Genomic DNA, 24,031 nt, shown 5'->3' with positions numbered 1-24,031 from the left:
CCGAGAAATTCAGATTTATCCCTGAGGAGAATAGCACCATTTAATTTACAAGGATAGCTTATAATACTGACAAGGACAACACAGAGATGTGCACTTCAAATCTTCCAGTGAACAGGAAGGCTAGAAAGATGTAAGACTAAGCAACCTGACAGGTTTCTGTTTTAATTAAAGACTGAACTGATTTCAAGGGCTTTCCCCTACACTTCTCCCTAAGCCTTCTGTTGTAACATCACCATCTTGCTTAAACAACCCAAGATTTTTATACTAAAAAGACAGATATTTATGGTTCTTGCTTTTATGAGTTCCTTATTTTGTGGAATTACCTACTGCACAGCTAAGAGGTACAAATGGAAGAGTCTGTATATTCTGATTATTGCACATAAAGGTTGACATGCTTTAAGTGACATGAAAATGGATAGAGGGCAATAGCTATGCTGCTTGAACTCTTTTAATGACAAAAACTTCTTATGCTGTATTATTTGGGTCTTCCAATGGCATGGCATTAGTCTGGACGCTGCAGAACATGGTGTTCTTTGTCACAAATGCAGGTCATGGACACAAATTGTTTCAAAGGGGTTTTTTGCCCTCATGGCTCTTTGCAGTTGCACCGTGAGATGCTTGGAGAAGTGAGGCAGCATCTCTGCTGGAGCTGGCACCCTGTAAGCTTAGCCTGGAGCCAGGATGTAGCTGAGCAAGACAGAAGATATGCTCCCAACAGCTCCACACAAGCTGAGAATCTGAGAAAGTAGGAATAGGCTCCGGGGATATTGCTCTGGGGAAGCCGTACTGTTCCCCTGCCTGATCTCGTAAAACTGCCCTCAGGATCTATTTGCACACCCAGACCACAGCCTTAAAGATCAAAAGATTGAAAGCACATCTGACAAAATTACCTCTGGAATTTGTAATGCTCAGCTTTACAAATTGTCTCAGATTCATACCATCAGAGGCATCTCTGTGGAAAGGTTCTTTGGCTTTTTAGGTAAGGGATTCGTAGTATTCATGGCAGAAGACTTTCTCCTATTACACTGATTGCTGGAGACGGGCTGTAGACATGGCTTCTGTATTGTTTTCAGGAACTGGATAGTAATTTTGTATATAAAACTACAAACTGTCCCCTTTTATCATATTCTTGCACACACAACCTTTTCTACTAACACAGAAATATTCCAGACCCACATCCAGCATCTCTAATAACACATGGGACAAAGGTGTCTGACTCCTATTTTCTCCCTCTTTCTTACTGACTTTAGCTTCTAGGGTAAAAGTTGAAGGATAATGGGAGGATCTGTTGAGGACTGGAGGTTCCTGGCTAGTATTCAGGAATGAGCTAAAGACCATCAAGGGGTAGCTTTGGCCCCTAAAGAAACATGAAACATATTTCCCCTTTCTTTTTTTTTTTTTCTTTTTTCTTTTTTTTTTTTTTTTTTTAAGTCTGGAAATTCTGTGCGAGTGCTACAGACCTTTTTTTCTTTTGTAGGGATGAGTCCCAGAGGCCACAGAAACACACAAAGGTCATGTCTGTGTGTGTAAACTAAGTGATCTGAATGGTCTTTTCTTCCCCCCTCCTTTGTAGGACACCCCAAGCAAAGGCCAACCACCCCAAAGAATGGATTCACCCCCAAACCAGGAGAGGGGCGAGACACTGAAAAGCAGTTTGTTCAGAAACTGAAGGAAAAGTGTGATGAGCAGTCCCGCCAATTAATCAATATCCAAGATGAGCTTAAAAGGGCCAGCTGTGGCTTTGATGTCTTTGCTATAACAACACAGTACTTTTTCAGGCAGGTAAGTGCAATGGGTGCTTCTTACCACTGTAAAGATTCTTTGCCTTTATACCTGTCACTTGCCCAAATTTATTCCATAGTCACTGAAAACGTGTTCTTGGGACGAAAGCATGTAATTTCTTTACAATTATTATTATGAGAAGGGAATTCAGATTTTATAGAATTATGGAAAGGGAAACTGCAATGACAAAGGAAATCTGGCACCTCTGTTAAGTCATCAAGCTTGGGGATTGGGTGGCCAAAGAAATTGTGTGTAAAGTGTAGATGTCATCCAATCTGATAAGTTGAATAATTTGATGCCATATATTTGAAAAAAGGGTGTAGGAGCTTGGAAAAGGAAGAATTCTGAATGAAGCATTTGTTACAAGCAGAGGTTTTCAGGAGTAAAGGAGATGTAGAAACTTAGAAGGCCCAGTCTCTGATTGCTAGAGCTGGAATGGAAAGTGTAAGTGAGATATTAACACTTGTGGGCAACCAAAGCTGTTAGATGAAGGAAGCAATTTGATTTCCCACAATAATTACCTACTCTTCCTGTTCACCATGAATCGGGCAGGGTGTCCCTGTCACAGGGTTGCCAGTTCCTGAAGATGTTAGGATAACATTATCTCAGCATGCAGAAGATTACACGCAGCAGGTATAGAGAACATAAAGAAAATGTTGCTGCTAATTAGAGAACCTTATTCATTCACTCAAGTCTAAATGAATACATTTTAAGACGACCAAAATAACCATGGAAGACTTGAAGGCATTGCTTGTTTCAAAAGCTGTTTAGTGATCTGGGAAATATAGCTGGGTGCTGAGGTCATTCACACCATGCCAATGTATTTTATGACATCCCAGGTTAATCTGGAGTCCTGGCTACTTTGTAAAACAGGCAGACAATCACCAGCCATAGGACCCAAGGCTTGGATAATACCCTTAATGGCCTGTTTGTCTACTTTTGGAAGAGACAAGAATAAATGTTCTGTGTTAAGTAGGAGAAAGAAAAGCAAGGAAATAAAACCTAAATTAAGTCAGTCTTAAAAATTCTGAGATACTCTATTTAGTTTTGGGGGTTTTTATATTAGTGGGAAAGGTTACCTTTGAATAAATAACCATGGTTCATACTGTTCCATAAGTAGGGGCTGATCTTGCTGGGGAAGATTCACTGAACTGAAAAAACAAGGAGTTTTTAAAATGTCCTAAATATTTTAAATACCTTCCCAGGAGATCTTCCCCCTCTATTTTTCCTTAGATTTGACATTTCTGTATTTCAGGACTTGTTAGGTATTTCTGAACACTTTTGGGTGGGTTTAGGTTTTTGCTGTGATTTTGGGGGGGGAGGGGGGTTTGTTGGTTTTTTTTTAGTTTGGTGGTGTTTTGTTGGGTTTTTTATTGTTGTTGTTGTCATTGTTATTGTTGTTTTGTTTGTGGGTTTTTTTGAGCTGGCTGTGGAGCATCCTTGTTTAAATCAGAAGGAAATAAAAAAGGGCAGAGCACTGTCAGCTCAGCTTTGTCTGTGCATTGTTCACTGGGGAGAGATTTTTCATCACATGCCTCATTCACAATTTTTTGAAGGAGCTTTCATATCTCCTTCATCTCCTCTGGATATATTTTAAATAAGAACAGCTGCTGGAACTGAGCTTTGAGATGACTGTTCTGCTGTTGGTGCCTGTTGGATCTGTCCTGAAAATGCCTCCTAAATTGAACAACTCAGGTGTCTTTATTTAATAGCATCCTCTCCAAGTCTGGCCGAGCATAGCTGCACCTCACATTCCCAGCTCCTCTGTATTTCACAGGCCAGCTGGGGGTTGCAGTAATGCTCCTCTGAGTGCCTGGGGATGAAAAATAACACACCTGTAGAATTTAAGCACCTTCAGGTTTGGGCAGGATTAGATGTAGATTTGTTCCAGATCCATGCAGATGCAGTACCTCTTTATGAGTGTGGTTGCTTTAGGCTCCATTTTTAGTGCATGCAGACATGTGAGCACTTCATGAGGACTCTTTAACGCACCAAAGACCTGAATTTCTGTGTGAGTCACTCGCCTGTCTCATCTGAGACTTCCAGGGAGCACCAAGGCTGCTGCACTCTTAAACTCAGTGCTAAAGCTGAGCCTACAAACAGTGGGACAATCTGGGACTACTCAAGCAGTTGTGTAACTGGGCAGTCATTTGTCTTGCAGCATAGACACAGGCTAACAAGTTTCTGAGTGTCATTCAGAAATACAATCTGTAGACATTTTCTGAAGTGGCATTATTGTCTGAAAGCTTGAGCAAAATTGAGTTGGCTGCCTTTGAGTTAGGGCAGCATGGGAAAAAAATAAACCAACTTTTCACATTATAAAAATAATAACAGCTGGGTGTATCTATTTCTGAGAACCCTGCAGGCAGAATGATTGAGGTCTGAGTGGAACTGCAGCTTGGCAAAGGAAAAACATTCTTTCGATAAAAAGGTGTAGCCTTATTCCCGAGAAGTTTGGGGTTGGTTTGTCCAGCTAATAGTTCCACTCTTGTTTAGTGGAGGGACCAGTCCTCTTTTGATACTGGGGAGCCACTTTTGGGCTGAGAGTAGTTTGTGTCCAATGTCTCTCTCCCTCCATCACAGCAAAATAATGTTCAAGACATAGATTTTTCTCAGATTTGGACCTAAATTCTGTTGTAAAATGTGCTCCTAGGCAGTGAGGGCAGGACTGAGTCTTAAAAACAGCCAAGGACCAGTGTAGGTGGTAAGCAGATGCAAGTGGGCCCATGTCTGTGGCTCTCTTGTCTTGCTTACACTGTTTATCTTCTCTTTCCAAAGCTGACAAAAGCACCAAGGCAAGTAGTCCAACAGACATGTTTAGCTGTGTAGAAAGAGAGTGTTGTATGTAATAAAGAGGGTTGGACCATGCCAGGAGTTTCTTTGAGTGCTGTAAGATTAAATAAATTATATTTTCTTATAATTTTTTGGATTTGTTTTCTGACTGTTTCAGACCACTGCTGGATGGTATCCTGGAATCATCTCTCTTCCTCAGCTGAAAATGCTTTTAACTGGCAAGATTCTTTTAATTGGCATCTAGCAGTGCACAACATGTAGTAGTATTTAATGCAGACCCATTAAATGCCACTTAAACCAATTTTCTATCCTTGGGAAAAGCCTAGGCAAGCAGGTGATAACTGAGGCAATAGACCTAAAAAAAATATTAAAGCAGTGGTTCTGACATAAGCATGAAAAATAATGATTGCAGTGCCTGTGCAGAGCATGGCTTTTAATTATTATTTAATTAGCAGATGTATTAGCTTAAGACCCTCGTATATGCACATGACTCTTGTTGACTTTTGGAACTGCCTCAAATTGAAGAGGAGCAGATTAAATTTGTCCCTAGTGTTGTCAGATGTTCCTCTTGCCGATGCAGCCCTTGTACTATGCTGGTGTTGCAGAGCGAGCAGCTGGCTGGCAGGACCTGGAGTGATCCCAGGAAGGCTTTCTAGAGCAAATATTTCCAGAGCCCTGGTCTGGATCGCTCCTGACCTGCTCTGGCTTGTTAACCCAGTGATAGTGGCAGCCCTGGCCCAGGGTCAGCCCTGTTCAGAGAGGTGCCAGCAGGGATCTCTCTTGGAAGTGGTAACAGTGCCATCTAAAGGGGAGTAACACAAAGTGACAAATCCAGGAGAGAAAATATTTCTGGACAGAAAAAGGGGGGAAACAAAATCCATTTTCATATCTCTGGTACACCATAGAAGTGTTTGTGTTGGGGGCTGTTGTGGCCAAACTGCACCGAGGTCCTGCAAACTGGGCTAATGGCTCTCTGCCATCCAGCCAGCCCCACCAGGCAGAAAATGCAGTCCTAGGTCTGCCTCTGAAATTTCAGAGGAGGGCTCTAGAGCTCCAGTGCATGAGGAGAAGGGATCCTTTCTGGGCTGCAGACCTTAAGGGTGGGAGCAGGTGAGGGAAAGGGTTATGGGGGGGTGGCCTGGCCCGTACTCTGCTGGGTCCTGGAGGAGTTTCCAGACCTGCAGCGTGGCCTCTTGATATGGTTTTCATCAGGGGAGAAACTCCCCAGGACAGGGGTGGGAAATGGATTTGATTTTGTCTGTGGGAAGAAATGGATCTACAAATCCAGGTCCCAGCACAAGTGCAGCTGTATGAGCTGGGAATGGAGGAACTGCAGAGATATCCTGAACAAGAGTAGGGACGACACTGCAGTATTTGGTGACATCCCAGAACTCTGTGTCTACCAGGACTGGGAAAGGCGTGTCACCAGTAACCAGAGAGCGTGTGTCTGCACACCTAATCATGGGTATACAATATTGCATGTATAATATACATATATCATGCATTCCAGAATGTGTTATTACATTCTTACTACTCCAGAAAAGTAAACACACACAGGAATAGCCTGCAAAATCTAGGATGGGCAAGGAAAACCTTGTCCTTCATTTGAGTAACGAATAGGTGTGTGGTGGTGTGTCTTTTTGAGTGGAATGTCCCTGTCCTGTGAGAGGACATATGCCTCCCAGTGTCGTGTGACATCCTTGGCCAGATGCTAATGACCGCTTGTGCCAGAGGCAAGATTGGTCATGCTGTTTATAAGTCGCTTGGCACTTCCCACCACTGCCTCCAAAACATTAATTTGGGCTGGCATTTGAAGGGATTATCTCAGGCTAAGCTGAAAATGGTTTATTTTCACAAATGTCTCCGAGAATAAGTTCAAGAGAAACCTATCTATTGTTCGTGCCTGGTGCTGGCAGAGTGGTAAGAAGCCAGCACTATCAGAAAGACTGACCCTCTGGCTTTCAGGGGTCATGCTTTCCCAGCATGTGCAAAATATGTTGGAATTTGGTCCAGGAATAGTCCTTAGAAAAGTGCCATTCCTCCCTCCTCTCTGTTACGGTTATGCTACACGTCCTGTACTGAGCAAGTTCATTCTTTTCATTGCTCCTGATGAAGACAGAGCAGTCAGAGCAGCTTAATAGTTTCATTCTCTATCCTGAAAAAAAATACACTTTGGTCTCGTCAAACACTAACAGTTTAGGGTTATATATCAAAAACATTGTATTGCAAGGAAAACAAAATGCTTAGTTTACTTGGGAGGAAAAATATAGAAAGAAGCTCTGTCATCATTTAGAGGTTTCTGAAGTGATTTTTGAGGAGAAATGCACAAATTTTGGTATGTGGGGCTATTAGTTATGGCAAAACAGAGCAGTAGGAATCCAGAGGTGTACTCCTTTATGTGCAGACATTACAATGAAAGCTCTGTAGATGGAGTGGGACCCACAGGCCACTTACACTTGGTCAGTCTACCCCAGGAATGGATTGGGGTTTGTGAAATTAAGGAAATCACCTTCTGCAGGCACCCTGCTTATTTGCTGTGTATGCTACAAGTCAGGCAGTGAATAGGTAAGGTGCTATAGGAAAAGAACCTTAAAGCAGCTGAGTATCTCTCCCCTCCTCATCCTTTGTGTACCTGGATCTTACACTGCTTCCTGACAGCATGGCCAGCTCTGCTTCAGGCCCTGCAAAACAGAAGGAAAAAGGTGTAGGGAACCTCATGGCTTCTCCCTGTGTCCTCAGGGACCTTCTTAGAGACAGTGACAAAATTCCAAATTTTAGTTTTGGAAGGTGGAAGAATGTGCTTCCCTGGGAAGCATTGGTTTAGTTGCATGGCCTTGTTTTGAAAAAAAAAATAAATAAACAAATTAGACTGTGTTTGTATCCTTGGCTGGAGACACACAAATGGAGACACTTGGCTAGTTACACATAAATATTTTAAATTTTGACATAAAAAAGAAATAGCCCCAGGCATTCTAATGTTCCCCTTGAAGAGTTTTAAATGGCCATTAAAAATTAAAGGACTCTTTATTTACATGTTGTCCTTGAAGAGAAATATTTTTAGGATACATGCCAAGCATCAGGTAAAACTGGATTTATTTTCTCCTTTTGTTTGTATTATTGATCTCTGTGTAATCAACTAACTTTGACAGCCTTGATTTTATACTGCATTCAGAGGAAAAACACATAAGAGTCAGAAATGGTTCTTGTGATGCTGGCAGCCTCCAAGGTGGGTAAATGTCTGGGCTTGAGGGATTTGGCAGCACATTGGAAGTGGTGTGAAAAGCAGTGATGAGTAGTAGGGTCCAGTGCTATTGTGGCCTCTCATCATGCAGAGGACAGGGAAAACCCAAACCACAGTGCTTTGGTGCTGTTCTTTAGGTTCAGCAAAGGAGTCGATGGAAATGTGTGCCTCTTTTGAATTCCATGCATTTAAATTCCTCCCTTGCAGCAAAGAGGCAATATCCTCAGATCAATCATTGTTTGCTTTTTTGGTGGTTTGTTTTTTGGTGGTTTCTTCCTTTAATTGATCACTCCCCAGAGGCATTTTACCAAGATTTCTAGTAAGAATGTAGCAGAACAAAGGCTTTACAATTCGGTGTAGGTCAATAGGTGCAAGGTTCTTATATGAAAGTGTTAATCACACCAGAAACTGAAGAATTTTTCTGTTTCCACGTGGGAACAGAAATATTTACCAAATGAAAATTTATAGATACTTTTCAGGAAGTGAATAAGGGAACCATAACTCTCATTAGCAGTGGGGTGGACAAGATCTGGCCTGTCCAGGTGAGAGGGATCCCATCCTCTCTTGGGGAGTCAAAAAGCAGAGCCTCCCTTCAAAAGCAAACTTTTCAAACTTTTCAGTGCATCTCTTGTTTTACATATATATTGGTGTGCATAAAATATTTATAACAAGACAAATGTCACTCTTTAAATTTGCTGTTAAGGGGGAGGTCATGCCTCAGCTCACAGATAATCTTCAGAAGTCATTTCAAAATGAAATTTTTGAACAGAAGTCTAAAGAAGGTTGGAATCAGCCTAGAGAGAGGTGAAATACTGAGTTCCCTTCCCAGAAGAAGCAGTAACCACTGAGTAACTTGACACACATTTACTTGCTGGTGGTTACTTCTCAGTAATGTGTCCCTCTGGCAGATCCAAGTCCTTCTTTCCTATGTGGCCAACCTCAGGCACCTCCTAATCCCTCATTCTGATGCCCATCACAGCATCCCAGGAGCTCTCCTGCCCTCAGATACACACCCATGGCCTTCCCTATCTTTTCCCTGCTGGGATTTTCCCACCTCTGGCAGCAATGCTTTTGTTTGGTGGTTTTACATCCCCCTCAGGTCACAGTGGGACATGTCCAATGATGACCTATACAGGCATTATAATAATATTGGCAACAATGATCAGTGCAATAGAACTTCAGCTTTTTCAAGTGATCTTAATACTTCTGCAGTCTAAAAAAATGAACAATTTATTATCCATAATAAAGGTCTAGCAATGCTAAATGTACATCAAACCAGCTATGTGCCAGCTTTTTAAACTGCAGGAATATTAGGCTTTTAGCCATCACAAAACATAAAGGCTGGCCTCACTTAAAAAATCAATTTTTTATCTTCTTATTTACCAGTGGAATACAATCTGTTTAAGTTAACATTAGCTTGTGTTTAATCAAATTACACAGAACAAAGAACAAAAAGATGATGGGATTGAACTGGGTTTGTTGAAAACAGAAAGCGCTTGGCTGGTTCAATCTATTCCTCTTTGTTAATATTTGAGTTCTATACAGCATTCCTAATAGAAATGAAGACATTAAAGTTTTTGTTATTCCACAGTCATCCCTACGAGTGCCAGGCATTTTGAGGATGACACAAAGATGATGTCCCAGTCCTGGAGCATTTAGGATCTAAAAAGGCAAAAGCCTGATGAAAACTGGAGTGTCAAAGTGACTCAGTCTGGAGATTACCATATATGTAGTTTCTTAGGGGATTTATTTGGGAAGATAGGCCCGTGTTTGTGTGTGGCTACACACACCTGCATGCACCCAAGCACACTGTGCAGTGTGTTCTGCTTTCAGGCACCCTCTGGGAAGAGGATCTGTGTTTCCAGTGGCTGTACGGAGAATAGAGCACCAGAGGGCCTGGGATCACCAGCAGGGTTGCAGTGCTAGGCACCCCTGGATGAGGACTGGGCAGTGAGATGTCCTGCCAGTGTGTCACCCCAGTGCAATAGTGAGGGCAGCCAAGCAGTCCCAGCAAACCCACATACAGCAGGGGGTGCAGAGGCAGCAATGGTTGTGTGCCTGCAGGTCTGTGAGCTGTAGAAGAGAGCCCAGCGAGCAGTTCCCTTCTGCAGACAGAGATGCTCCCACTGTTCATATTTATTTACACCAAACAGGTGTGATGAATATTTTACATCCCACACAGGTTCGTTCCATCCGCCCTTGTTGGTGTTTCCCGTGGTGCAGTGAGCTCCAGGCAGCTGCAGAAACGAGCAGCAGGACGTGTCCTCAGCAGCACTGCTGGGCTATGGCTGCTTCTCAGGCAAACAGACCACACAGCTATTCTTATTACCACACTCTCATTTCATCTGTGGGGGAAAATTAACTGTATTTCTTCCTTGGTTTGTTTCATTGGGGTTTTTTTAATTGCTTAGCACGCTACAGTCAATGAATAGACGCAGAGCGATGCTTCTCCTCCAGGGACGTGTTGAGTGTGTGCACACGGATTGTACAAGAAGCCCTGGCCCCTTTGGTGTGCTGGCTGGGAAGTCCTGGGGTTCCCCACCATTCACCCCAGAGGTGCCTGGACTTGGACCTTATTTGAGGCTGGAGGTGCCTTTACACACCTGAGCTTTGGTGCCCCAGGCACTTGGCTGCGTGCTGCAGGAGCGCCCTTTTGGTGCCGTGACTCTTCAGTTCTGTGCAGAGTCTTGGCTTCCCTCAGAGCTGAGAAAGCTGTTTTCCCCCTCCTTCTGGAATATTGCATCACCTGGCACATGGGACATTCTTCCTGTGCCTGACATGGGCACCTTGCTCAGGCTGAACCTTAGCCTGGGGGATTGCTCGGACCACAAGACAGCTGAGTAGTGATCCCTTCAGCAGCTGAAGTTGGCTGCCTTTCTGGAAATGGTTTTTGAAGCTTCTTGGAAAAAACTTGTGTAATGCTGAGCTGCCTGCTTTAAGCTGCCTCACACTTAGCAGCAGGAGGTAAGCACCAAGGCAGGCAAAGCTCCCCAGCCCTCTGGAGAGGCAATGACAACCCACAGATAACATGCCTGTTAGGGAAAGATATGCTTGATAGGTGTAAGTGTCTGCAGAGCTATTCTGCCCTGGAAAATAGAAGGAAAATGTTTAGGAGGGACTGGATGTTGTCCAGATATCTCTGCATTTCCAGTGGGATCTATGTTGCAAAAGAAAAAGGTTTTGGGATTTTTTTCTGCTCTGACGTAAAAATCAGAAATCACCCCCTGATTTGGTACAAGTTTCCAGATATTTGGTCTGATTTTTTTGCTTTCACCTCTTGCTAACTGGTATTCTTAAAAACAAACACATTGCAAAGGAGCATAACACACTCAAAGCAATGGCTAAGTGCATGGAAAAGATTAATTTAGAAATAAACAGGGAAGTGTTGGGTATATACCATATATTTATATAGGTGCCATTCATATTTAATGTTTGAACTTCTTTCCCATAATCCCATAGTCTTCTTTCCCATAGTTAGAATATCTTCTGTTTCATGTTAAACTCAATTTCACCAATCTTTAGTTAAAATGAAGTACTAAAAGTTACTGAGTGTTAGATGAACTTAAAAAAAAGTTCTGTCTTCTTTTCCCTGCCCCAAAGGCATTTTTAAACGTCATTTGTAGAAAGACTTCAGATTATTTACTGTGTTCCCTCACCACTGCACACTCCTGAGCTAGAACACTCTGCTATATCTCTGATATATCTCCCTGTCTCTCCAAAATTACTGTGCAGTCCCAGGGGGTGACAGTGTAAATATCACCAGTCCTCTCATGCAGATCCATCAGCAGATGCATTCTGAGCTGACGCACAAGAGGGACTTTGCAGCAGTGTAGTGGAACTTTCCCTGTTGATCAAAATTCCTGGCAGATTTGAGGTTGTTCCAGTGCAAAGCAAGGCTTGAAAATACAGATATCCATGACAAATATTCCACTTTACGTGTGTCAAGGCTGTGTGCCACATTTGCAAAAACCTGCTGACATGCTGACAGAAACGCAGAACTTCCTTTATAAGTTCTGATTTGATCCTCAATTTTTCAAGTACAGTTTCATATCTCCTTTGCAGTCCATGTGGATTGTGGTTACAGAGTTCAGCAGCTGGAGAGCCACATATTTGATGAGTGGAGTGCCAGCTGCCTGCACTTTTGAGCATGTAAAACCAACAGGCTCACATTCCCACCACTCTGGTTTGAGTGATGGATGCAGCAAAGCCAGGCTGAAACCAGCTCTGCCTGGAACTGTGGTTTGGCCATCAGCTGGAAGGGAGCAACCCCCAGGAGTAATTAGAGTTTCTGGTGTCAGCACAAATCAATGTGAGCTCCTACTGTGAACATGTGTTAAGAAAAGCTGTCAAGATCTTTGGGTGAGTAAGCAGAGATGCAGTAGAAGTGAGGCCGTGACCACACCTGCATGTTCAGCACTGGGGAGGCTGATACTGAATATATGATATTTAGCACTGCTGCTCACACATCTTCCACAGACAATGAAAAAATGGGGAGGAAAAAGAGACAAGTAATAAGCAGCTCTGAGGTCTGGAAAAATTGGAAAAATCCCTTTTTGTGAGAGACAGAGAGAATTGTTGATTTGTTTGCAAAGAAGGGCATAGTGATTTGAGAGCAGAGCAGAATTCTTATAAGGAGGTACTGCTGTGTACCTGAAAGCACTTTCCCCCAGTCAGGGGAAAGTTTAGCAGAAGCCCCTGCTAAACTTTTGCAGAAGTTTTGCAGCTTCAATACATGAAGGAAGGGCAGACTTTTAGGACTAGAGATGATCAGTTATTCTAAGAAGCCACTGTGAGAAGAGAAAGCAAATCCATGGCTTCATGTCAGCAGTTTGCCAATGTATGCATTTATAGAGGGGATGCTTTCATCAAATGTAGGTATAGAACAACAGCTGAGTAAAATACCATGTCCTATGATTCAACCAAATTGTACTATTTGGTTGAATCATCCCTTTGTCCTTTGTCCTTAAAGTCTACTAAGTTCTGTAGGTAGCAAGAATATCTTGACATTTAATATTTGGTGGTGCAATACATGTTAGAGGGGAGATGCCTATTTTAAAGTTGGAAGCCTTTTTCAGATAGACGTTAAGATGAATTTTCCATGCAGAACAGCCTTTCATCACACTCTCTAATGCAGGGGTACTTGCTCCTTCTTCTGAATTTTCTGGCAATAATCATGGCTCGATGCAGAATCTAGATTAGACAGACCATGACTCAAGGATATATACATATATATATATATATAAAAAGTGGTAATTATTGTGTTCCTAGGACATTTTTGCTATCCTTTCAAGTGGAAAGTTTATCTCCTTGATACTCCTTCCGTGTCCTCACAGCCATCCAAGAGTAGGTATCTGCACTTTTGGATCATGTACCCAACACACAACCTGTCCCTTGCTTAACCCCCCTTTCACGTCAGAGCTGTCTGGTTCCAGAAATGAACTCTAAAAGGTTTCAGCTGCAATCCTCCTGAAATTCTCTGGCCTTGCTCTCACCCCTGAGAACTAATTCACGTGCAGGTTCCTACAATCACTTCTCACGCGTCATAACTTCAGAGGGTGGTGGTGTGGTTATCATAATGATTTGAGAACTGTTGATTATTTACCATTTATTAAAGCGAGCTCTAACGACAGAGGAGTTAGTATAAATGATGCATTTCTAAAATCACTTCTAAAAATCATCTGAGCTATGTTTTCTTTGTGTAAAAACCTCCCAAGCCCACAACTGATAGTTTGAATTCTCATTAATGGTGGCAAGTACAGTTCCTCTCAGCAGAGCGCTGAGAATCTTTCCAATAGGAGAAACTTGGTGCATGTAAATCTGCTGGAACATTTTGCCACTGACATTGCTGTCATAGAATGTCAGCACTTGTGCCTTGCTCTGCTTGGCCTCAAAGTACAGCAGCTTGAAGTGGTCACTGGCTTTGGCCCAGAGTAACTCGGGAGTGGAAGAGAGAAGATTGTTGGGAGAAGGGAACATTTCTCTGCAAAGCTGATTCAAGAAAATGGCCATCTGCTTGCAGCTACTCAAAGGTCTGGAATCTAGAGATAGCCTTGCAGGGGATGTATTCCTGGGGAGATAGCAGGTGAGGAGTTCAGTGAAAACATGCATTTTTCCTTGTGATCTTGGTGCATAAATTATATTTCATATGAGGAAACATGAATTCCCTGACAGCGAGAGCTAGTTCATTTGGAATGCTTACTTTGTACTGTTCCAGACATCAAGAACTAGAAAACATGGTAATAAAGCATTGTTCTCTCATGAATTTTAATCCATGGCCTTGCAAGCTACTGACACTAAAATAAATGTAAGGCTACACTTGCAGAAATAACAAAACTCTGAAGGAATTCTGTTTAGATCCTCACATTCTTTTTTTATGAGAGCTGAATTTAAAAAGGAGTCATCTGGCTGGGCTCTCTCACTTGAGAAACAGAGGGCATGTAGCCCGTGTTAATTTGTTAAATTCTAGAGTAAACATTCTATTCATCCAAATATGCAACAGCATAATTGTACAGTTGAAAAACTATATTAAAAAACATTTGCTTCCATATAAGTTGCCTGAGGATCATTAAAACCTCATGGTATTGAGTAATGCACAAAATGTGAAACCTCACTGTAAATCCAAGGGAAATTGCCATTCTGGGGCCATCTGGCATAACTTTCAGCTCTAGCTGAGTCATCTCACTGAAACTCATTCCTGACTGCTCACGGCTTCAGAAATCCCCAAATCACTGTTACATTTTTTTTAAGTTAGGCAAGGACAAAAATAAACAACCCCAACCTGGAAAATAATGAATCACGTGTGTGTGTCTGAAAGCAATGTGGAGAACTGTGCTGCTGATGGGACAGCTGTGTCACAGAAAATTTGTAATGCACCTCCAACAAGGAAAGTGAAGTGTAATAGTGAATGTATTTCCTTTCCTTATTTCCACTGTAGTTTCCAGTCTGATAAGATTAGGGTTCAGGATTCCCGTGGCTAACAGCAGAGTGTGGATTCCATTCCTTGTCCTGGGGAAGTTGTCCCTGTGCTAGCAAAGTTGACTCTCCCCAGATTCACCACTTTATCCCAGCTTTAGTTTTAACCCCTGTCTGATTCAGTGCCCAGACACTTGAGGGACTATAAGGAAGGAAGCTGGGACAGAACAAGTGACCAGGAGAGGGGAAGATTAAAACACTTCCTTTGATAGCAGCACTCATCTTCATTGCTTTCAAGCACTCACAGAAATATACTGTGACTGAAAATTTCGATAAGTGAAATTGGAAAGAGAATTTAGGACTAGTTGAGGCTGTTTTCAAATTTTACTCCTTGCAGAATTGAAGAATTAACAATACTGACAATAAATCAATTTCAGTCTTTGAGGCCAATGTTTGGCTTATTGAAAAACAGATTCATTTTCCCTACTTGTCTGCAACTCTGTCAGTATACTCAGCTTCCCTCTTGTAGATATCAAAATTCTGACAAAGTCCACTGCATGTTCTGTCACACAAACTGTAACAGTGTTTGAAGAGAGCACATGCAGAGAAATAGGGTGTGATAATGGCATCAAATGTGCTGGGTGCCCCTTCTCCTTGCCTTGCTCTCCCGTCTTTGGCGTGCCACTCGATCATTTTCTGAGCCTCCTGTTCAAAATGCATTGCTGGAATAGCATTGCCCTGTTCTGCCTCTGCACTGCCTCAGACAAAAATCCTGCCCCCAGCGAATGCCGCCAGCCAGACTCCTCCTCATGCCGTCCTTTGAGGTGCTCGGTGTCGGTGTCACCGTCGCCTCCCGCTGCTGACTGCCGAGAATGCCAGGAGGCGGCAGCTGCCGATAGCCTGGCTTATCCATCCCTCTCCAGAGCTGAGACATTTCAGACTTTGCAGTGCCTCAGTTATGCACCAGCTCCTCTGCATCTCACTGTCACATCTCTCTTCATTCCTGCAGTCTCCTGTTCCTTGTCTCCCTTCACCACTGCATGTCCCTTTGTCCTCTGAAATGCCACCTGCAGTACAATCTTTCCTTTCTCCTTAGTCTCATCTCTTTTTTTGAATCTGCACTTTTGTTTCTTCACCAGGTGAAGAAGTTTTTGGACTTTTGGTATGCCTCACCTCAGCCTTCTCTCCCAATTCTCTCTCTGTATCCCCATGGTGCTGTCTTCAGCCTCCTTGGTCCTCACCACTAACCACTGTCTCCTTCAGCTTTCTCCTTGCTTCTTTTATTTCCATAAGCACTGGATACTTTCCTATCAGCTCATTCCTAGAGCTGGCAGTCCTCTTGCAAAAAAATGTGCATCCTTTCACGTTTCCTGTACTGTTTGCTGCTCATGCCCTCAGAGTGTTATCTATTCAAATGAAATGAAATATTTGTTTGACATACTTCACATGCTCTGCCCCTCAGCAAGCCTTTCCAGTGTTTCATACAGGATGAATAATATGCAGTTCCCTTAAGGATTCTCCTGCTCTGGGATGCACATAGCTCTGCATTACTACCTTTATCTCCCAGAGTTTTCCCAAGACTTCAGTTCTGGTTTTCCTTCTCCATGGGTCTCCATCTTCGCACTTTGCCACATCTTTGCACTGTGAAAATCCAGGGAAAGCACTGTATCTCTCCCAGGAAGGTTAGCCAGCCTCCATAAAATAGGGAAACATCGGATACTAATGATTAGGAATTAAAATCTTCTTATATATGTTAGAAAATACGTATAGAATCCTGATGATTTATTGTTTATTCTCTACAGAGCTGAGTGTATGCACTGATACATAAAGACCATTATGGAGCTAAAGAGAATAATGTGCCCTGTTAGGGGACCATAGTCAAATATAAAATATGGCTAATTTATCCCTTCCTCTGCCAGTTTCGTTCAGATAGATGTAAAATATTGGAATTGCTTGGGCAGTAAATAGGAATTGTATTATGTGCATCGTGGAGGAAAGCATTGATTCTGTCACTCTAGGGAAAAATTGCTGCCCATGGTGCCTCTTTACCATTAGGATAGGTTGTTTATAGACTAAGCCACTCCTCTGGACATTTGAGAGCATGTAGGTATCCTCCTTGGCCTTTAATTGCCTAGGAGCATTACCCTGTCAGGTGCTAACTACATTGTGTTTCCACTGAAGTCAATAAATACTGTCAAACACACCCTGTAAAGTCACTTGTCTTGTGCAATTACTTTTATGTTTTAAAATCTAATTTTATCAGACTTCTTTCCTCTTAGGTTTGTTCCTAATCTTATACACAAGGATCCCCTTTCCTTGTGGAACTTACCTGTATTTTCTCTTTCTAGTAATGAAACAAAACCACAGCTTTTATGAAGAATGGTTTTTTAACGAACAGCGCAGGTTTTCCCAGCCCATGTTGATCTCTCTTATCCACAGACTTGTTCATTCTGCCCTGAAGGGAAATGTGAGCCAGATCTGTTGGGACAGAGCTCCATGCAAAGCAGTTTGGCAGAGGCACATTCACCTTCTGGGTGTGGGCCATCAGCAAAATCCATAGCGATGTATTGGTGACAATGCACAGGCAAGCAGTATTGCATGGCAAGGAAAGGCTAGCAAAGTTCATTCTGGGTCATCAAATCCAGACCCTCCCTGTTGCCAAACCCAATAACTTCTTCCCTAAAATGATTGATTTGCAGCTTGAAAGTCTTTCTATTTTCCTCTGATTCTCCCAGAGGACAGTTTCAGAATCTCTTGTGATTTAGGTATGCCCAAGTTCACACCCTTTTATCCTTACATAAATACATTTTTCATCCTTGAACTACTTCTGCCTCTCCTAGAGTTCTCCCTATATTTGTAGAAAGCTGTAATTTTCCAACTTTGCTGTTGTTTTCTTAGAAAAAACAGATGTGTATTTACATGGCACCCCTCCAGTGGTGTGGGTTATATATTTCCTGCCTCAGAACTGCTATCCCCCAACACAGAGAACCAGAACTGTGTGAGGTTTCAGGTGAGATCTCTCTGTGGTTTTTCTTGAAGCATTTAAACTTCCCTCCTAATGTTTACTAGAACCTAAGGTTGTATTTGCTTTATTCAGATCTGTACAGTAGACATCATTCTTATTCATCCCATGACTGGATAAGCAACACAGGTTTTTGCTCTTATTTCCAGCTGATGAGTTTCCATCTTCTACTTGAATTTCCTGGTATTTGCCCCTGTGATTGGGACCTTGGACTGCTCAGTATTCTTTATTTCTTATCTTGACTTCCCCTATAGCCCTAAATAGCATTCAGCTTGACAAGTGTGGTGTTTTAACTCTCTTACCTTGGTGTTTTAACATCTCCCCTTGAGGGACAGTGCATCCCAGCATTACATTAGCATTCACTAATATTTGACCAGAGTCAAAAGTGAATGACATAACTTGCCCTGGGACTGATTCTTTGAACAGCTCTATTCATTATCTCCACTCTGCCCAATAGTTCCATTTACTGCAGCTCCTTGTCCTCTTCCCCCAAAGGCCTCCTCCCCACCTAACACTTCTTCAGCAGCTCCCAATCTTTCCCAGACTGATGATCAGTGCTGTGGCTGGCACCACATGGTCACTTGGTCCCCAACAGGTGGGAGTTACATATTACCCTTTTCTAAAGATATCAATTATTTCAGTGTACAGAGGCAGCAGTCTGCACTGCTGTGGATCTATCTGCCTTTGGTGCTCTGTTGTGCTTAACAAGGTGTTTTTAAAATACTGTTCCTCTCAGTATTTGATCCAAGTGCCACATGCCACTGAAATCAGGCAGATGGCTCTAGCAGTTTAAAATTAAGAATCAATAATTTAAAAGCCTTGTTTTGAACCTGCTGTTTAAAGTGCCAGTTCTCATAGAATTTGGGTGTGGGGGCTGGCTCTCCCCGCATGTGGCTGCTTTGCTGAGTGTTTTGCTCCTGTCTCAGTTGTGTTCATTTCCCTTTCTATATCCTTAGTTCCCAAGGCATTGCTGCCTTCAGGTGTGTGCTCAGAGCCCTGCACATAGTGACCTACTGTCAGCATGCTGCCACCACAGAGACCCCTCCTAAATTCTCTCTTCATCCTCCTCGTTTGTGTGTTTGACTGAGGAGCTGCCCTTTAAAATAGTTTCTATTTTCCCTTTGCTGTCTTAACTTTGGTCTTTTCTCACCTTAATGATGCACACCTTGACCTGAAAGATGAAGCTTAGTCTTACTTTTTCCAAAAGGATCTAAGATGACCAAACAGCCCAGCAGCTTTCCCAAGCACATCCTTATCCCTTATCAATCCTAAATCAGCCTGTGGGACCTCAATACACCCTTGCCAGAAGGACAACAGATGGTTTCTGCTTCATTTAAAGTTTCACTTAAATATTTTCTCTTCCAGTTTAGTGCTTAAGACGTACTAAAGTCATGCACAGACCTTACTAGCTAACCTTTACCTTGGACTTATAATCACATGCAAGCAGCAAATCCCCCATTCTTAGCAAAGCAGTTGAGGAAGATTTTAAAAGCATGACAAAAGGAATAATGACCAGGTTTTGTTTTCCCTGCCCAACAGTCAGACATTGATCTAAATACTGTATTTCTAATAGCCAACTCAGAGAAATAGCCATGGTAATTTGTCTGCAAGTGATTATGTAGGTTTTTTCTATGGCAGTTAAGAAGTTCCCAGTCGGGTTTTGGGCTGTAAAAGATCCAAATTACAGATTTCAGGTTGTGTGGATGTGAGGATGAAATTATTTCACCATACAAGGAAATCTTTTTGTACCTCTACTTTGTCGCTGTTCAGTAACCAACCAAATTAATGTTCAGATGCTGTAAAGAAAGTTAGGTCTTGAAAGCAAATGTTAAAAGGCGCTTGGAATAATGTATTTGGAGTGCAATTTTAAATTTGGTTTGGTGGTTTGGTTTTTTGTTTATTTGTTTGATATGTGGGGTTTCTATCTTGTTGGCTTTGTTTGTTTGTTTGTTTTTAATTACCTGACTGTGATATTTTAAAACTTTAGTGGAAGTCCTGGCATGACTGAGGAAGAGCGAGAGAGAGAATAAGAAGTTGACAGAAACCTAAGTTACCTGAGAATTTAAATGTAATTCAACACAGTTTTGTTGGACATCCTTGTTGGCTCCAACTATTTTTAAAATTACTTTCTGCATCGCCAGTCACAGTTGAGCAAACATTTAAACAAAAACACCTGTCCAGAGAAGCACAGACTTGAGAATCTTTCCCACCAGAAGGCAGAGCTGCTCAGCAGTATGGTCAATGTCACTTTTCTGTATGCTTGGTAGTGATTTGGCTTTCAGGAAAATAGTGGTTTTCAGGTTTAAACAGTGGACGCAGCACAAATACCATCTTAGGTGTGAGTCATTGAACACTTGTGCCTTTTCCCAGCATTGTCTTTAAAGTAAATTGTTAGAGGAAAATATGTCATACCAAAGGCAACAGCCCAGGACAAATGAGACTGCTTCAGCTCCATGTCCTGGGTCCGGCCAAGAAAATGTGTTCCCAGTGGACAAACTGATACAGACCGGATATATACAGCACACCCGTGTGTATAGGCAGCTTAAGGTTAGGTTATGTGATGTAAATACATCTATACATGGGCAAAAATTTACACCAGTCCTTGAGAATTACAGAAGTCTCTGAGTACGTTGCAGTGACACTGTTTTTGCCATTACGAGGAGTCACCGAGGTCCGGTGGGTGCTGATCGTCCTCACGATTTAAATAAACGACTTCAGGGAAAGTCCTTTCAGGGCGATTAGAGCGTCTCGGGAGGCTGGGAGACATCCGGGAGCGTGGGGACACCCGGGAGCGGGGGACACCCCCAGGGCCCGCGGACCAGCTGGCGGCCGGTGCCGCAGCCCGGAGCGAGCCGCGGGCAGGCAGCGCCCGGTCCCGCGGAGCCGCGCAGCGCCGCGCTCGCCGGGGACGCGCCGGCACGGCCGCGCAGGACCGCGCAGAGCCGCGCAGGACCGCGGGGCAGCCCTGCCCGGCCGCAGAGCCCGCACGGCTGCCGGGAGGGGCCCGGTGCGGCAGAGCCGGGAGTGGATTTGGGAGCGCTGCGGGACAGGAGCCGCGCCGGCAGCCAGCCGGGACGCGCTCGGCTTAGAGGAGCCATCCGAGCGGGTGCGCAGCACGGGACCGCGCTCCTCAGTGCCCGCGGATGCGGCACGAAGAGGAGAGCCCAGCGGCACCCCGGCTGGGAGCCCAGGCTCAGTCTCGGGTTTCAGCGCCTTTGGGACTGTCGCAGCGAAGTTTCCAGCCCCGTCCCGGCAGCCGCCCGCCCCGGCGCTTCCCTGCGATGGCGCTGCTGGACGTGCCCTGCTGTGGGCAAGCCTTCGCCAGCCGGAGCAACCTTTTTCGGGAGAGGCCGGATCCAGCGGGCCAGCAGCGGTGCGGCGGCAGGGCGGGCAGCGGGCAGCGCTTGCCGGGGGCCGAACCCGCCGGGTCCGCAGCCGCCCGCCCCGCGGCACCGTCCCTTCCCCGCTCCCGGCGCCCCGGCCCCGGCATCCCGCGGCGCCCCGGGAGGCATCAGGGTGACAAGTCCCCTTGGCCGGTCTCGGCGCGCCGGGACGTGACATCCCTTTCTGACAGTGTCGCCGCCCGGGGCTCATCCTCCGGCTCCGGTCCAGGCTGGCGGCAGTCCGGCGGGTGTCGGTCCGGTGGGCGGCTGTCCTGCCAGGATGGGCAAATGCTGCTCCACGTGTTTTCCCCCCTCTCTGTGCGAGGACGAGACGGTACTTTTGGCTCTTTTTTTAAGTCCTTTAGGGAAAGGGAAGGACGGTAGCGGTGATAGAGCCTGTGCTTCTGCTTCTCGCTGGGGTCGGTGGCGGATGCGCTTCCCGGGTGGCGGAGAGGGGAGCGACGCTCGGCATGTTTGCAGTGTGCTGATCTCCCCTTCACCAGGGACAGGTCTAAGTGTCGATTTCTCATGCACTGCAGTGCCTTACATAAGTTTATCCTGCAGTCTAAATGGAAGGGCTGGATGCTCGTGAAACAAGGAGGGACTGCTGGCATCTTCTGTACCAGCAGTCGGTTTGATGTTTTGCTCTGCTTTTCTTACATTTTTAATAGTCATGTGGAGTACAAGTTATAAAGGAAACTTGCAGAGAATTTTAAAGTTCGAAGAGAGATTATTCAGCCTCTAGCTGCTAAAGTTTTGCATCTCCAAAAGAGGAATGACCCTCCAGTCTAGGAGAAGTGAAACAAGACAAAACTACCTGTTTTCTTATGTTTGTGTGAATCTAAATCAAACACATTCCTAGGCACCAAAATGGGTCATGTAAGAAATGTCAGAGCAGAAGTACATAGAGAGATACTGGCAACAGGAAAATACCATGTGCAAGAGAAGTTGTGGGACACTATGAATACATAGTTTTTCCCATTATTCTTCTGGAAATTTGCCTGGGTTTTATGTACAGAAGAGTGAGAAAATGAATATATGCATTTAATTTGCTTAATAGAAAATATCTTGGCAGAAACACGTTTGTGCAATGTATTCTGTTAGAGTTTGGCTTTATGGTATGTTCATATAACTCTGTTAAATGAAAAACTGATAGTGTCTTCCATTTACCTAATGATAGTTGAAATATAGCTTGAGATGTGCTACTAACCAGGTTAAGAAAAAATGTGTGGGTTAATATAGAATTTGGCAAAGTGCAGTCACTATGGAATATCTAAGTGCTCGTAAACTTTAACCAAACTTTAACCTAAAGGGTGTTATGAAGAAGGATCACCTGACAACCAGCATGATTGAAGAGCAGTGTTAAAATACCTCTTTTTAAAGGAAGATTGTAGGTAATTTTGAGTATCAGCTGCAATGGGATTCAGTTATTGCTTCTACAAGTGTCATCTGAAATATTTATTGGCACAAGAGAATTCCCAATGTGTATGATTCTTTTTCCAATTATAATATAATACCTTGCCGCAGGGAGGTCTGAATACAGCACAACAGTGACTAAGCACCATTTGCAGGTCAGGGATTTTTTTTTTGAAAACTCTGCATAGAAGACAGCTGTTCTGGAGGAGCAGTTTTAATAACAAGTGCCACAGAGCATCTGTGTGCAGAGAGTTTTTAGGAGATACTGTAGAGAACTGAGAAGTGTTTGTACAGTGGAGATACTGTCCATGCATTTGGATCTTAGAGTATAAGCAAACATGGAAGTTGGCAGGGTGGAGACTCATGTCAATTTGGGAAGGTAACTCCAGGCTCCCATGTTTGCTTCCTAGCTGCAGCTGACATCCTCTGTGGGTCTGAGCAATTTTCTGGTGTTCCTTGCCTGATCTGACCCATTTCCATTTCTATAATGGATCTACTATTACTTACCTATTGTTAAAAATACCTGGAGGTTTACTTAATTAGTATTTCTAATTCATTCGTACCTCTCAGTTAGGTTGTAACTCTCAGAGGAGAGAGACTCTAAGACAAACCTTGAATCTGCCTCCCCATCCCTCATTTATTCCTGGTCCAAGGTAAAATCTCAACTTGTCTCCCTGATGATGTTCCTTGAGGATGTCTACCCATCATCTGAAGCTCCATGCAACTAAAGCAGAGACTTTCAGAGAACCACAGAATTACAGAATAGTCTGGATTGTAAAGGACCTTTAAAGCTCATCTAGTCCAAGACCACTGCAATGAGCAGGGACATCTTCAATGAGATCAGGTTGCTCAGTGCTCCATTCAGCCTCTGCCCACAAGCTTTCATCACTACTTCCTCTCTTAATCTGTTTGGGCAACGCCAGCATCTTGCCCATCCTCAGGTCCATATGACGACTTCTCCTACCAAGTTATTTCTCTACATCCTTGCATGCAGTTATGTCTAAATTCAGCTGATTTTTTACTGAGATACACTGCTAGGTTTGGCCACTGTTATTGGACTGTATAAATTCCTTTTTCTTCCTACACCTCTGCCTACTTGCTGACTACCTGTCTTGTTTTCTGCAGCTGTTGCACCAGTGTAAGTCACACCTCAATCCATCCTCAGTTCTCATGTGCCATTTTCTGTGTCTATTTCACTTGTTGAAATGCTGTCCAACATCAGGCCTTTCACAGGAGGAATATTGGGAGGTCTGTATGCTACAGAACTCATGATAGGAAAAAGAGTTGCCACTGTGTCTTCTGCTCAACAGAGCAGTAGGACAAACATCTCATTCTGCCTGTTTATTCTACTTTTCTTTCTGTCTGAAGAGATGGGACATAGTCCAGGCACAAGACTTAATCATTATGTTGCAGAGTTCAGGAATGAGGAAGAAGTTTTTTTTCATCTCCATCATAAGTGTAGTCTTATTTTATGAAAATTAC

General features: G+C 43.6%; 1 protein-coding gene across 1 annotated transcript in view; it reads left to right on the top strand.

The window, feature by feature from the left end:
* Positions 1-24,031, top strand: part of MTUS2 (microtubule associated scaffold protein 2) — a gene marked incomplete at its 5' end in the record, with an annotated part of 156,573 nt that overhangs the window by 108,806 nt on the left and 23,736 nt on the right. Inside the window, one exon of the mRNA XM_084201322.1 lies at positions 1,574-1,782. Coding sequence (XP_084057448.1) covers positions 1,574-1,782 — 209 coding nt within the window. The remainder of the gene's footprint in view (positions 1-1,573; positions 1,783-24,031) is intronic.

Source organism: Fringilla coelebs (genome assembly GCF_963513975.1).
Source record: "Fringilla coelebs genome assembly, chromosome: 2".
Classification (NCBI taxonomy): domain Eukaryota; kingdom Metazoa; phylum Chordata; class Aves; order Passeriformes; family Fringillidae; genus Fringilla; species Fringilla coelebs.
This window is presented reverse-complemented; position numbering and strand designations above follow the sequence as displayed.